Source organism: Aptenodytes patagonicus, chromosome 1 (genome assembly GCF_965638725.1).
Source record: "Aptenodytes patagonicus chromosome 1, bAptPat1.pri.cur, whole genome shotgun sequence".
NCBI lineage: Eukaryota > Metazoa > Chordata > Aves > Sphenisciformes > Spheniscidae > Aptenodytes > Aptenodytes patagonicus.
The window spans coordinates 164975540-164990228 of NC_134949.1; the positions used below are offsets into that span (position 1 = coordinate 164975540).

Here is a 14689-nt window from a genome sequence, read left to right on the forward strand (position 1 = left end):
TTCACATGCACAGAAACGGGCTTACCATGGATTTTGACAGGCTTGGCAAAACCTCTGTGGAAAAAGGTCATTAAGGAAGCACAACATATGGGGACAGCATGAAAAAGTAGAAGGGAAGAATGTATGAGGCTGTGCACACAAAGGTTGTGCATAATTCCAGGGGAAACCATCAAAAAAACCCAACATGCAAAAGAAAAAAAAATCTGCTCTGCTCTCTTACCTTGCTGTCAAAAAGATCAGTCCATTTTGTTGTTTCCCAGAATGTCTCTGTCAAAGCTTCTGAGCAGCTCTCATGATCCTCATCTTTGCCTTCTGCATCACTGGAAGCAGCCCCTTCTTGGGCCTGCAGATGAAGAAGTTGGTCAGCCAGTGCACTTCCTTTTCGACAAAGTGCATCCACTAAAGTAGTCTTCTGTTTTTCCATTTCACTAGAAAAAAAACAGTGTGAAAAATCTTAATGAGGTATCTGCAAAAAGTCCTTAATAACAGAATCGGTGCTGTACTAAACTTAGGCTAAAAAGTTTACAGCAGTTAGTACCCACAAAATGAAAATAAGCACAAAGATAATTTTTAAAGCATGGCTATTTACTATAAGTTAAACTAATGGTAAAAATTTACCTAGAGACACTACGCATTAAACAAGCTCAATCATTCTTCTAAGTCTGAAATGCTTCTGATGTCTTAAGGTAAGGGCAGCTCAGGATTCTAAAATTGAATAAGCCAGCATCTAGAAATACAGCTTTACAGTTCTTGGCATTATAAACAGGGAGAGTCAAATCAGATGTTAGCTTCAACCACATAACCTAATGGGTCACCTTACCAAGAAATGTTTAGAATTAAGTTTATTATGTCATAGCTTTCCTTTTATATCAGCAATTCTAGAATTATACACAAATATTCAGGATAGCTAGAACAGACAGACTAGTTTTACAATTGAAATCTGGTATTTTATCTAAAATAATCAACACACATGCGTCTCCCATTTTAAGGACCTAATCTTCAAATCTGCCGCTCTATTTGCAACTAAACCAGCATCACACCACACACTGTGAAATCCACCATTTATTCTCCAGACTAGAATATCACCTTCAAAATACTTTCTTCTAAGGATAAATGGCATATATCCTCGTATATATACTGGTAATTCAGAGGTACAATCTAAAACTAAAGGAAAAAAAACGGGTCTCAAAAATACTCTGAAGCACAAGTATGGTCATCACGATTTCACAAATGAAATCTTTTGCAAGCAGTTACTTCTTAGACTGCTGTCAACTTTGTCTTCAAATACAGATCCAAAGGGTTGCAAAGTATTATGAAAAGGCAGGTAGCATTCAAAACACACCCCTCTATATCGATATTCTAGTGGTCCCCCTGATCTGAGATTAAGCTTGATACAAAAACTTAATACCCCATTTTTCTGACACATTTAAATCCTGAAAGCACCCTTGTTTATTTTATTTAATATTTCTAAGTAAAAATTTGCAGGTTTCGGTGTTCCTGCATTCTGGAGATATAATAAAGAGAACAAAATAATTTTGCAGTCAAGTTTGAAATTACCTGCGCCCCAAAAAATAACACAAGTTACTCAAAAAGGTTATAGTCATTCCATTTCTTATAAGAAGAGACAAAGTACATAGATTACAGAAATAGGATGCAAGAAAATTATTTACTGGGTAGGTACTTTTTTATAGTAGTTGCATCAGGCCTGGGATCACTCTTCATGGCAAAATACACTGCTAATGCTGTCTGATCAATATGAGAGATTACAGTATTTGCAGCTTCAACAATTTCATCAAGTCTTTTCATACGTTCCTAAAAGAAGAATAAAAAAGGTGTTTAGCACTATAAAAATCACACTACTTGATTGTTGATTTTACTAACACTAGGATAACTGCAAAGGTATGCAGAAATAACATTAGATAATTCAACATATCCTTTTCTCCACTTTCTCCAATTTTTGATTCAAAAAAACTGGTAAGAAGTCTGCATTATCAAGATTTCCCACATATGTAGGCCATTTCACTGAAAACAAACTGTAAAATATGAGGTGGGTATATGCAAAATGCAGACTTTACAGAAAGAAAACCACCCTTCAGTACAAATTAATCCTCTTAAATAATGGTGGCAGTTAATTTCAGAAATAAATATGAAATCAGAATAAAACAGAAAAATATTGAAGCTACTGACATATACAGAAAGCTGTTTATCTTAAAGATAAACAAAAAAAGCTGACATATGTAAACTTTTCTGTCCACGGTTCTCATTTTTGAGGACAATGACAGATGGTTGATTCAGCTGTGTCATTTCAAGGGGTTACTGTCCTCAGTTGTCCAAGCAATTCTGCTAGAAGAAAATACCAATCCAGTAGAGGAGCAGAATGGGATGTGTGGTTGTCTCAGTAACCACCATTTAGAGTAATATTGTTGCAGCCTAAAGCAGTAAGGAAACTTATGATGTGTTTAATTTAACAAGGAGTAAATGATAAGCAAACATACTATAGGTAGGCATACTTTCTTTCATTCTGCTGTGGGATTAAATCAGCTAGGGAGGCAGCTGTCAATCTAATTAGGAATTTCTGCTTTATAGTACTGAGTACAGCTACGGCAGTCACTTCAAGACCAAACATGTACGAAGAAAGATTCAGTTGTTTAGGCTACGTGGATGTATGGAGACAAATCAAGTTTAAAAAGTGTTAAATAACCTTTTCAGAATCCAGCTGATGAAGTCTTGCAACGTACAATGGAAGATGATTAGGAAACGCTTCTTTCAACTCATTATACATGTCAGTGGTATCCAGCCTAGAAGAGAGGAGGACATAGCATGAAAGTAGATTCTGGATATTTTTTTACAGCTGCTTCAAGCTTGCGTAGTCATGACAGCAGACATACTTGGTCATCCACTGTATTTTTAGATCTCTTAAAGCTTCAGCAAATTCTTCTTTTACATCTTTTTCTTTTTCCTGTTCTCTTTCTTTCTCTTTGCTGCCATTTTTACCCTTTGATGGTGATGGTATCAGGTGATAGTGAACAGTAAGGACATCCTGGAGGTGGGAAAAGAGACACATACTGAGAGGGATACAGTACACTTTTTTCTGATGCTATACAAAAGCTAAATCATAGCAAGCAACTACTCTGAGCTACGCATACACTGAGTAAGGATTCTGAGAGCAAAAGTATTAGTCATTAAGAATTCAGGAACTGCTTTAACTTTTTATTTTAAGCAATGCAAGGATGTAAATATTAAAACAGCACACTGGGTATAAGACAAGAAAGCCCAAAGTTTAGCAAGTTTGACATTTTTGTATTCATGTAATTTTACATAATATTAGTTAGGGAATCAGAAGGGTGAGGTGGGGTTTTTTTTGTTTGTTTATAAAAAAGCAAATAACTTGGTTAAAAAGCAAAGGAAAAAAAAAATCAGTTAGAGATCCTATCTGACAAATCTGGCAATAAACAAATGCATCAAGATGACTGAATTCTAAAAAATAATACCAGAGTAGCATAAACATGAGTCATGCCATAGGATACACAAGTTTATTCCTCCTGAGACAACATTTCTTCCATGTGCCTACTGAATTAGCTGATGTATCCACAGCCAACTGTTTTCCAGTTTGCTGCTACAGACTTTCCCGTTTCACCTGTATCTGTGCTCAAATTTAAGTAGACGCAACAGCAAGATTTTATTTTTTTTTAAACCCTATATGCTAGCATAGAAATATCACTATAGTTTGAGTTCATGCTACACTAATCAACAATTACCATGAGAAAATCAGCTACAGGTATTTAAAAAAAATCCTAACTGATCTCAGACCATGCTCTGAAGTCCATTTCCTAAGATGACTTACATATAAATTTGGAAATAAGCCAGCATTATATTTCAGTCATTGCTTCTAAAACATTACAATTGCTGGGGGAGGCCATTTTGTTGGTTTTGGTTTTAATGTTGCAATTTTTAAAAAAGCCTCTTCCCAGACAGTGAGGGTACATGTCCCGGTATTTTACATATAGGATATTTTGCAGAGAAGATCACTTAAGTATAAATCCTCTAGATACCATTACTCTGTTGCAACATTGTGCAAAACATTGTGTTGCATGCTCAATTGCTGTGGCAATTTAATTATTCATACCAATTATTCCAAAATACATTTGTGGGAATATGTTTCCCATAAACCAGGTCAGTGTTGCATAATGAAATGAAATCTTGTGCACAAATGGAGTTATTTCAGGTTACTTAAATAGTGAGTAAAAAGGTGACTGTTAGAAACTGCTATGTATAACCTTGGAACAATGGACTTCAACATTACACTTCTGAAACTATTCAAGAACATTGATGCAGAACAATTTTATTTGAATTGATAGTTCAGAGAGACCAGCAGCTTGCTATGGGTTACTGAAAACAATACTGGTAAGAGAAAGTGACATCAATATTCCCTTAAAACAATTTTGCCAGCTACTTAATATGTAATCACAGATGAACCACAAAATTTACATTTACTTTTTTTTTTTTAAAACCTAGTTTAGATCACTAAGCTACATTAAAATGTAGCTTTCACAGGAACTACCCTGCACACGTGCATTTCAAGTATGAAGTGCATGAGCAGGCAGTACATCTAAATAAGACTTCAGCAAGACCTAGGCCAGAGCATGACAGAACAGGGCATGGAGGCAAGCACATGTAGTGGAAGATACAGAAGTCGGGAACATGGTATGGGGCTGGCTAAGGTAGTGAGAACGGTAGAAAGCAACAACATAGTTCATTAAAGCAAACCAAACATTTTAAGATGCCTAAGAAGTTAGTTGAGCACAAAAATCTGAATAAGTAATTTACAGTGTTTTTTAAAAGACGTCCTCTATTGAGACATACTTTCCTAAGAAAGAAACCTGCCTTACTAGAAATATTCTTCTAATATTTCAGAATTTCTGTCTTGAAAGTCCTCTTCAGTCTTACTTGGCAACATATGTTTGGAGTTATGTATCTAAATGGCCTCTGCATTCTCAAGCCTTGTCTATACAAGAAGGCTCTACTATGCTGGTTTAAGTTTCAAACTTAGCGCGATTACATTAACAAAATCCCACTTATGTGGATGAACACTTTCATTTAAGAGACCAATTCTAAGTAGCTAAACCATCAACAGTAAAATGTCATCTCCCCATTCTCTCAGCTAGGTACTTTTGGTCTCATGAGACTCTGCAAGCATCACAAGCTATGACTATTGAAAGGAAAACGATGAGCTTCAGACCTAGGCACCCTCCTTTTTCCAAAGAGCTTACAGAACAAGAGGTGCACTCTTCTCTACAGACATCAGACATTTCATGGGATAAATAAGGTTTAGGTGCTTATCACATTTAACTAGACTATCACAAGACCCTAAGATGGACTGAAGGCTTCTTTCTTCTCTTTATTCTGTCTGTAAACACCAGCATAATTTATAAAACTTGGCAAACCCCTAGATACCAGAAGATCCCAGAATGACACTGTCATTGCCATTACAGAAACATTCATCATTAGAGATTAAGGAGAAGAAAGGCAACTCTTCACAATTCAGCACTTTAATCTGTTTTCTTATTCAAATTTCACTCTAACTGTTCCACAGCAACAGAACTGCTAGAGTAGTGTACTGGATTTGATTTTATATATACACCTATAAAAAGACAGAGCTATAAACAGAGAAAGGCAGCGAGCAAGCATGTTATCCACTGAAAAAATTACTTTAAGGAAACTTCCAAATTAATGAGAAAGTTGCCTTTGTTTATCCTTTAAAAAAAAATTAAGCAATGTTAAAAACTTTGGAAGCATATAGGAAATGCACTTTGGTCTGTGCACTCTGTGCATAGTTTGATAAGCTTCAGTGAGCTTACTTTTAACTAGAACTACAAACTGCATACATCAACAGTATGTACAATGCCCTCAAAACAGTCACCTCTTAAAAGAGCTTAATTAACAGTTAACTTTGTTTAAAGATTAAAATTTAGATTTTTGTCCAATGATTCAACATCTGGTACTTTATGTGGAAAAGACATATGAACTATTGTTATTTGTACTTTAAAGCATTCACAGTAAAACTAACCACATCCCAGGTCTCATTTTCCATTTAATAGATATCATGCACATCTGCATGCACACACAGTTGACTGTGCATATGGAATTTGTATCTACTTTAAGATGCATACAATTTGTGCAACGTTGCTTATTTTTACAGCAATACTCTTACTTAATTGAAAATGAATGAAGTTTCTTGAAGTCACCAGCCAGGCTTACACAAAATTAAATCAGACATGTACTTCATCGTATTTTTGAAGGCCTCCTGATTAAACAGGGACAGTGTCTTAATGCTGAAAGGAAGTCATCCTTTTACATTTGACTTCACAATGGTATTTATTAGTCTTCCACTAGTACTTATCAATATCTCCATAATGCATTTTTTGCTTCAAACTGGAGGAAAGGATGGCAGAGTAGGGAGAAAGATGTAGAAAATTTCTATCTCTTAGCTACTTGTTACATATGGCTGTTCAAAAGCTGCATTATGTAAAACAACAAAAAAATTCTTCTTACAGACCAGAAAAAAGTCAATGATCTGTTTTCATTCTAACTATGTTCAGGAGAAAACTTGGAGACAAGGGGGGGAAAAATAATCAGATGTAACTGCATTACAAAAGTTAGGTTGTAAAAGAAGAAAAGTACATAGAACCAATTTGTTTTTCACATGGTTGTTTAGCACGTGCCTCCCCATTAAAGACCAAGGGCACTTCTAAGGGTACATCAGCTTCCCAAGCCACGACAGTAGGGTACTCTACTTCAGTGGGGATCAGTTCAAAGGAAAAACATCACTGAATTCTGAACTTCATACATATCACAGGTTCAGTAGTCAGAGAGAAAGGCTTTTCTTTTTTTTTTTTGTTTTTAAGTCCAGACACACTGAAAACAGGAAGACATTCAGTAAAAACCCATGCCCAAGGGTTGTTTTGGGTTTTTTTTTCTATAAAATTAAGTTCCCCAGAATAGCTCTTTGAGCAGAAAATTATAGATTAGGCATACGATTCTGCTGTATATGTCTAGTAAAACAAAGACACCTGCTTATTCTGTGGAAAGAACCCACTGACATTTTAGTCCAGTTATAAAAGAATTAACTATGCGCTTTGAAAAATTAGGCTGCTATTTCCTGGCATAACCTCAAACTGCTCTCATGCAAAACAGAGAAGCTGTTGAAGTATGGGCTGGATGAGCAGTCAGGTGGATTGAAACCTGCTGAGTGGCCAGGCCCAGAGGGTGGTGATCAGCAGCACACAGTTGGAGGCCAGTAACTAGCAATGTACTCCAGGGATCAATACTGGATCAAATCCTGTTCAACATCTTCATTAATGATCTGGATGATGGGGCAGAGCGCACCCTCAGCAAGTTTGCAGATGACACCAAGTGGCTGATACAGCAGAGGGTTGTGCTGCCGTCCAGAGGGACCTTAACAGACTGCAGAAATGGGCTGTCAGGAACCTCATACAGTTCAACAAGGAGAACTGCAAAGTCTTGCACCTGGAGAAGAATAAACCCAGGCACCAGTACATGCTGGGGGCCACCCAGCTGGAAAGCAGCTTGGCAGGAAAGGACCTCGAGGTCCTGGTGGACACCAGCTTGAACATAAGCCAGCAATGTGCCCTTTCGACAAAGAAGGCTAATGGTATCCTGGGCTGCATTAGACATACTACCAGCAGGTCAAGGGAGGTGATCCTTCTCCTCTACTCTGCACTGGTGAGGCCACACCTGGAGTACTGTGTCCAGTTCTGTGCTCCCCAGTATACGAGACATGGATGTACTAGAGAGTGTCCAGTGAAGGTCCACAAAGATGAGGGACTGGAGCATCTCTCCGATGAGGAAAGGCTGAGAAAGCTGGGACTGAGAAGAGAAAGCATTTGGGGACTGATCTCATCAATCTGTGTAAATATCTGTAGGGAGGGTGACAGAGAAATCCAGACTCTTTTCAGTGGTGCACAGTGACAGGACAAGAGGCAATGGCCACAAACAGAAACACAGGAGGTTCCCTCTGGACATCAGGAAATACTTTTTCACAGTGGGAGTGACTGAACACTGGGCACAAGTTGCCAGAGAGGTTGCGTAGTCTCCACCCTTGGAGATATTCAAAAGCTGTCTGGGCATGGTCCTGGGAAACTAGTTCTAGGAGGCCCTGCTCAAGCAGGGGGATTAGACCAGATGACCTCCAGAGGTCCCTTCCAGCCTCAGCCATTCTGTGATTCTGTGAAAATAAAAGTACTTTCAAACAACCAGAAATGCCCACCCTGGATTTCTGGTAGTGTCATGCACATAGGTGCAAGCTAACAAGTTCCTCCCTCCTCAACTGAAAAATAAATAATTAAAAAAAAAAAAAAAAAGAAAAAAGAGGCGCTTTCCACAGACTAGTCACCAGTATCAGAGCAAAACACAAACATAAAATAAAAATGGGACTTGTAAATTAACACTCCTGATCCTACAAGAGGGCCTGGACTTGTCTGTGGAAAATACGAAAAATCCACACACACCTTTTCGACTGACTGGGTCACAAAAGAAATATGTAAACGGGTTTTCCATGCTGGAAAACATCTTAACCACATGTAAACTTATGACAGGGCAGGGTAAATATTCAAAACTTGTAAACTAGGAGGCCCTCAAAGTTGGATTCTCAGAAAAATATATTCATTAATGGAGCTCTTATGGATTAATGCTCTCAAATACACTATGTTTTATTTATTTGCTGCTAGTACACTGATGCCTCTTATGAATAATAGGTGGAAGTATCAAGAAAAACAGTTTTTATTTTGGCTTGGGTGGGTATACTGCTGAGATCTGAACACAAAACTCTGTTCTAAAAACAAAAGAAAAAAACAGAACATGCAACCTCTTGGATCTGTTTAATAGGTTTTATTATGCAAATTAAATTATGATTAGAGTTTAACTCCCTTGTTAGAGATTCACTTAGTGAAGATTTTATACCCCTATTCATCAGGAAGCCGTGCATTCACATGGGATTTTAAATCATCTTTCTAAAAGTGATCTGCATAATTTTCAGACGCAGTATGAAAATAAAATTGCAGCAACACGCATTAAAATCCTTCTTGTAAAGCCTAATCACATTCCCACAGTTGTTACACCAAGACCAGAGTAAGTTAGCAGGCTCAGTTACCAGCTCACTATTAACAAAGTAACTGATTACAGCAATAAACTGTGTTATTCATGATTCTCATGCCTTATTTCTAACAAGAATCCTGACTAATTTGCATGTCACTCCAGAACACTGTACCTTGAAAACAAAAGAATGTAAATAGCCTCACAACTTAAGAACAAAACAAGAAAAATAAACCAGTAGCCTTATAAAGGTAGCCTATTAAAATAGTTCTTTGGGGTTTTTTGTTGGGTTTTTTGTTGTTTGTTGGTTTTTTTTTTTAATAAAGGCTGTTTCAATCTCTGACTGCTGGCAGAAATTGTATTAACCTAATGTAAAAATATGAGAAAGCACAATATTAAACACTGCTATGTTAAAAGTCACTCACTCCCTACCTGAAATATCTTATACACACTCCAAAATTACTTCTGTAAATTCTACTACCTGCTCCATCACTGTATAAACTCTAGCCTATAACAAGTTATATTCAATTTGAGTAGGATGATGAATTGAGAGACTTTTCAATCAAGTCCATCCCTCTAAGAAAAAAAACTTCTTGCTACAGTATGTTTTTTATGACTGTAATAAAGCCAGCTCTCAATTCAGTAGACTTGGTATACAGTTAGATATTCAATTCTACATCAAAGTGTTAGGTTTGTATTCAGTTCTCAATTTCCAGACAGAATAGAATAGGCAGAAACACTTGCCACAGAAAATCTTGACCACAAACACTGAAGATTCCTGAGTATTTCATAAAAAGAAAAATTACAGACCACTAATCACCACATGCATTTTTACAGCACTTATTGCAGAAGTATCCAGATGCTCACATGCCTCTCAGCTTTGTATTACAGTAGTGTTTTGTCATTCTACCAGTAGACATACTTAAGGTGCTGAAGTAAATAGCTCAGGACTAAGCAGGTAGATGAGGGAGACAAATCAAAAAACAATACTGGTAGACAAATTCTTTAAGTCATATGCAAAAAGACTTAAGTATATCTTTTTCAAAAACTAACATTCAGTACCTTTTTAAATTTTCCTTGTCGCTTTGCTGCAGACTGCCCCTGGGAGTTAGAATAACATACTGTAAGAAAACATGCACACACCACACAGGATGGAGACACCTTCTCTGTACAATTATGGTTATACTTACAACCTACAGACTTTTAAACTTTTAGAGTCACATCTATGATCAAACATGCTCTTAAAGCATGCTCTTTCAGGTTTTTAAAATTAATAAAACAATGCATTATTGTGTATACAGTCCATTATTCCTGTAAGACAAGCAAGTGTTGTTAACCACTTAGCTTAAATTAATAAATTACAGAAATTCAGCCTCAAAAGTGTAGATTTTAGATTTTGACTGTTTAGTGGCATTGTTCTATTTCATAACAAATATACAGAAATTAGATAGATTTTTCCCTCACGTTGCATCCACTTGCTGACCTAGAGACAACTTTGCTGCCTAGTTCTCCTTTTTTGTCTCCTGGTACATACTGAGGTTCACTAAAGGCAGTAGAAAGTATCTGATGCTATTTGATACCATCCTTTTTCCAGTGAAATATGACCATAACAGTAATGCCTTAGACTATGACATGAGACACGCCTCAGCTAGGATTTCTCTCCGTGTAAGCTCTTAAGTATTCTTCATCACATGAAATTTGACTGGCAATACCTACCTACCTCCTACTTCCCATGCCAGAAATCACTGTATATAACCACTTAGTCTGGTTTTAAAATGAGATAGACGAAAATTACAACCGATAGTTCAAGGAAGTGGTGCAGAATTCAAGTTAGGGAAACTATACTACGCTACTGTAATGGATTTACCATGGGTTTCATAAAAGTATACTTGCAACCTTGCCGGAATCACAAAGAAATAAAAGTATTTTATTATAAAACTAAGTATTTTAGAGTTCTTAGTTACTGGGTTTTTCCTCATTGATACATAAATTCTCCTGACAGACATTATCTAACCTGCAGTTACATGCAATCTGCCCCAAAAGTATTACCTACAACCAAATCAGATTGAATGAACTAAACTTTTCTACTCAACAAGATCTAAAAAGGTATGTGCCCACCTAATCACAGAAACTTATTTTCTATGAAAACATACTCTAGTTTTATACATGTTGTTCAGTCACATCTAGTGATATATGGACATAGATAAACTACCTCTAAATACTAACAATCACCAGCATTGATTCAAATTTATTCTCAGCTTTGCCATCTATTTAAAAATAGCTAAGGGAACCTCCTAAATTCCTTAGCACCAGATACACACAAGAGCGATCTGGTTACTCTAATCACTGTTGCACTACAGATTCATGCAAGTTAGAAACCAGTTTCTACAGGATGCTACATTATGAGCAAAAAAACCCTACAGCTTTTTTCTAGCATCACATACAGAGATCTTACATCATTCTGTTGGAGCATACAGTCATATTAGTGGTTGACAACATCAGTGTGCAGCAGGTAAGAATATCTGCTTATGCATTTGAGTCAGCAAAATTCCTACTACTTTGTAACAGTAACATGTAGGTGTTAAGAAAGTACATATTTTTGCTGAAAATTGTATGCATGCAAGGAAGAGTATAGCTGTTTATTAGAGAACCAACATGCACAGAACAATATATATGGACATATTTTTCATTCAAAAATTATACTAAGCTAGGCAATTACACAAAATCACTTTTAAAGGCTTCACACCAACAAAAAAGCAGTTGCTTCTAGAAACACAAGGATTCAGAGTGAAAGAATTAGAACTCAAAATTTAGAAAACGCAATTAAATTTGAAAAGATAAGATGGAAATAAAAATAGAACTACTTCAAAGTTACTCTGACTTTATAATGAAACAACTGCTTCTAAAATATGTTATCTTACTAAACCTAGTGCTCTTTAAAATACTAAAACCATGAAATACAGCACTTCCTGGCATGCCATTTACTCGCTTCAAAAGTTTCAGAAAAAGAAGCCATCGTCCATCTCAAATACTCACAGCTTTCTTTCCAAGTTCTGTTTTAGACAGTGTAAGAGCTCCTGCAAGATAACATCCTGGTCCTGCTCCTTTAGGTATTCTATTCAAAGAAAGAAAGTTCAATGTTAAAACCAGGTTAATGTTCCATGGGGACTACAATAAAGAACCCAGAGTGAAAGAGCAACACAAGAGGAATTACCAAGCCTAAACAGGTAGACACTATCAAAGTATCATTTTAGCTAGGTGCAGAGGCAGCTGGTTAGATGTAGATGAGAAAAACAGGACTTCAGTAACTTACTTGTCATCAGGCAGAGATGTAACAAAGAATGGCTGACTGTGTTTTGGTGGTAATGTCAAACTGTTGGATTTCTTCTTCCCTAAGAGAGCAAGGCTATGGTTTTCATAAATATCTAAGCTCAAGGTACTAGACAACCTGTGAGAAACAATAAATGGAAGGTCTTTGATGCGATCCAGCTCACTGTTCTGTTCATGACGAATTTGTAACCGAATAGTGTAATCTCCTTTTTCCAGTTTCACAGAATACTGAAAGAAAGAAGTTCTCATAAATATCAAGATTAAATACTTCACCATTCACAAAGAAACCCAGAAATAAGACTGTCATGTTCTTCTTGATCCATATAGCTCTAGCCATTTAAAATATGCTAGATGGCTTAGTTTTGGAATCTCCTGAAAACAGAGTGCTTTCAAGACTTGATAGCAGCCAAAACACATTTCGGATTGACTGAAAAAAAATTAAGTTTTCAGACCACAAAATAGGCTGACATAATTTGTTCCCATTCTAACACTGTATCAACTGCTCAAATAACATCAGATTCTTGCTAGACTATCAGTTCAAAACTTCTAGCAGGTTTGCCTTGATACACTTTCAGTTTACTATGTAACTTTGGGTGCTCTGTGGTTTAGATCACAGGATTATCTTCTACTGTATCAAACATTGTACCAGCTTTCACACTGAGGGACCCAGTATTCCTGTGAGATTTAAGGCTGCAGTTTAAAGAGCTGACAGACTCTTCAGTTATTTATTACATTTATTATCCTATTCAGTTAGGAATATGCAGATAACAATCTCCATTTATAAAAAAAAAAGCTCCCCCCCCAACCCCAAGCCCCAGACTCTCAAATTTTTAGTTTTGAAAACATTCTTTTGTTTCTATCAACCTAAAGGGGCACCGTGTGGATGTTTTGAGCAGTAGCATGCTAAGTTTCCTTTCTGCTGCTGCTGTTATAATACAAAAGGCAGCCCTAAGTAAAAAGGGATACTAATTCAGAACTACCCTGCTCCCAGAATCTCCCTCTCCTGGGTCAGGGAGTCATGCTTCCTGTTGGTATTTCTTGCTGGACTAAATAATTTTGAATTGCTTTAGAATCGTTCTATGATGCACAACACCAGATATTTACAGCGTGGTGGTCCACCAGGCGTAGGTAACAGACTACTCTGGTGATTTTTAGATTTTATAGCACCTTAAAAATGCAGGTTAAGGAATAGAAGTTAAAATGAAGCAATTTCTGAAATTCATTTATAAGATTCAAAAGACATGCTTTAAAGTTGATCTTTTGTACACTTCCAGAATGATCAATCTATCAAAATAAACATTCCATTGATGAAGTTCAACTGTGATTTTGGATTGGTAAAAAATAGTTTCAAAACAAAAAACTATGGAAAACGTTTCTCTTATGCTTTTTTTTTTCTTTTTTATCCCCCTCCATCATGATCTAGACACACAGTCTGTTCCAGCAGAAAGAGATTCCCACAGAGGGTACAGTATCTACAAGTCTTGTGCAAAAAAACTCCCTTTGAAAGACAGCAACAGGAAGTAAACCAAGCTATAGCATTTAAAAGGCTGTCTGAAGACATCAACAGCACAGAAGACAGCCTTCATGGATACAGAAGCCTCTGATCTATCAGTGGACAAGTCAGGCTACAGAAAAAATAATGGATCCTTTCCACCTTAAATAGAAAAGTTCAAGGTATCATCTTTGTAAAAAACCCAAACATAAAGACAACAAGAACTTGAATTCACTTCTTGAGAAGCACCAGTCAAAATCACAAGAAATCACAAGTTAACAGCTTTTTGTAGAAATAAAACACACCATAACTCTTTCTCCTTCCTTGGAAGAGAAAAAAAAACCAACAATGTTCTATTTCATGGAAACAAACCTGTCACTACTTTTTTTCATACAAATATATCACCATTGAACCTGTCTTCTTGTGAAGATATAAGAACATTATACCTATGCATCAGGAAATGTTAGGAGCTAACAGCAGACCTGGGAAGTCAAAAAGAATGAAAATTTTCACACTGTGCAGAAAACAGAATGTAAAATAAATACATTACTCTGTACCTGATGTGGATAGGCATCTCCTGAACCCATTTGTCTTTTGTTCTGGTCAAAAATAATCCACAGTTGACTATCAAATTCAGATTCGTACAACAATTCACAAAGAAGTGGACAGCTTGGAGTTACTTCTCCACTCTTAGGCTATTAAAAGAAAGGTCAAAACATTTAATCCACTACTGAATAAAACAAGTACAATCCTTAC

General features: G+C 36.5%; 1 protein-coding gene across 2 annotated transcripts in view; it reads right to left on the reverse strand.

Annotated features, from left to right (window-relative positions):
• TPP2 (tripeptidyl peptidase 2) overlaps positions 1-14689 on the reverse strand; it is a 56484-nt gene that overhangs the window by 10393 nt on the left and 31402 nt on the right. Inside the window, exons 21-28 of one of the 2 annotated variants that reach the window (XM_076361424.1) lie at positions 14491-14628; positions 12425-12669; positions 12148-12226; positions 10174-10212; positions 2889-3040; positions 2702-2798; positions 1682-1812; positions 221-428 (exon numbers count right to left, since the gene is read on the reverse strand). In XM_076361424.1, the coding sequence (XP_076217539.1) occupies positions 221-428; positions 1682-1812; positions 2702-2798; positions 2889-3040; positions 10174-10212; positions 12148-12226; positions 12425-12669; positions 14491-14628 (1089 nt within the window). The remainder of the gene's footprint in view (positions 1-220; positions 429-1681; positions 1813-2701; positions 2799-2888; positions 3041-10173; positions 10213-12147; positions 12227-12424; positions 12670-14490; positions 14629-14689) is intronic. The other variant, XM_076361429.1, reaches the window with a different exon arrangement.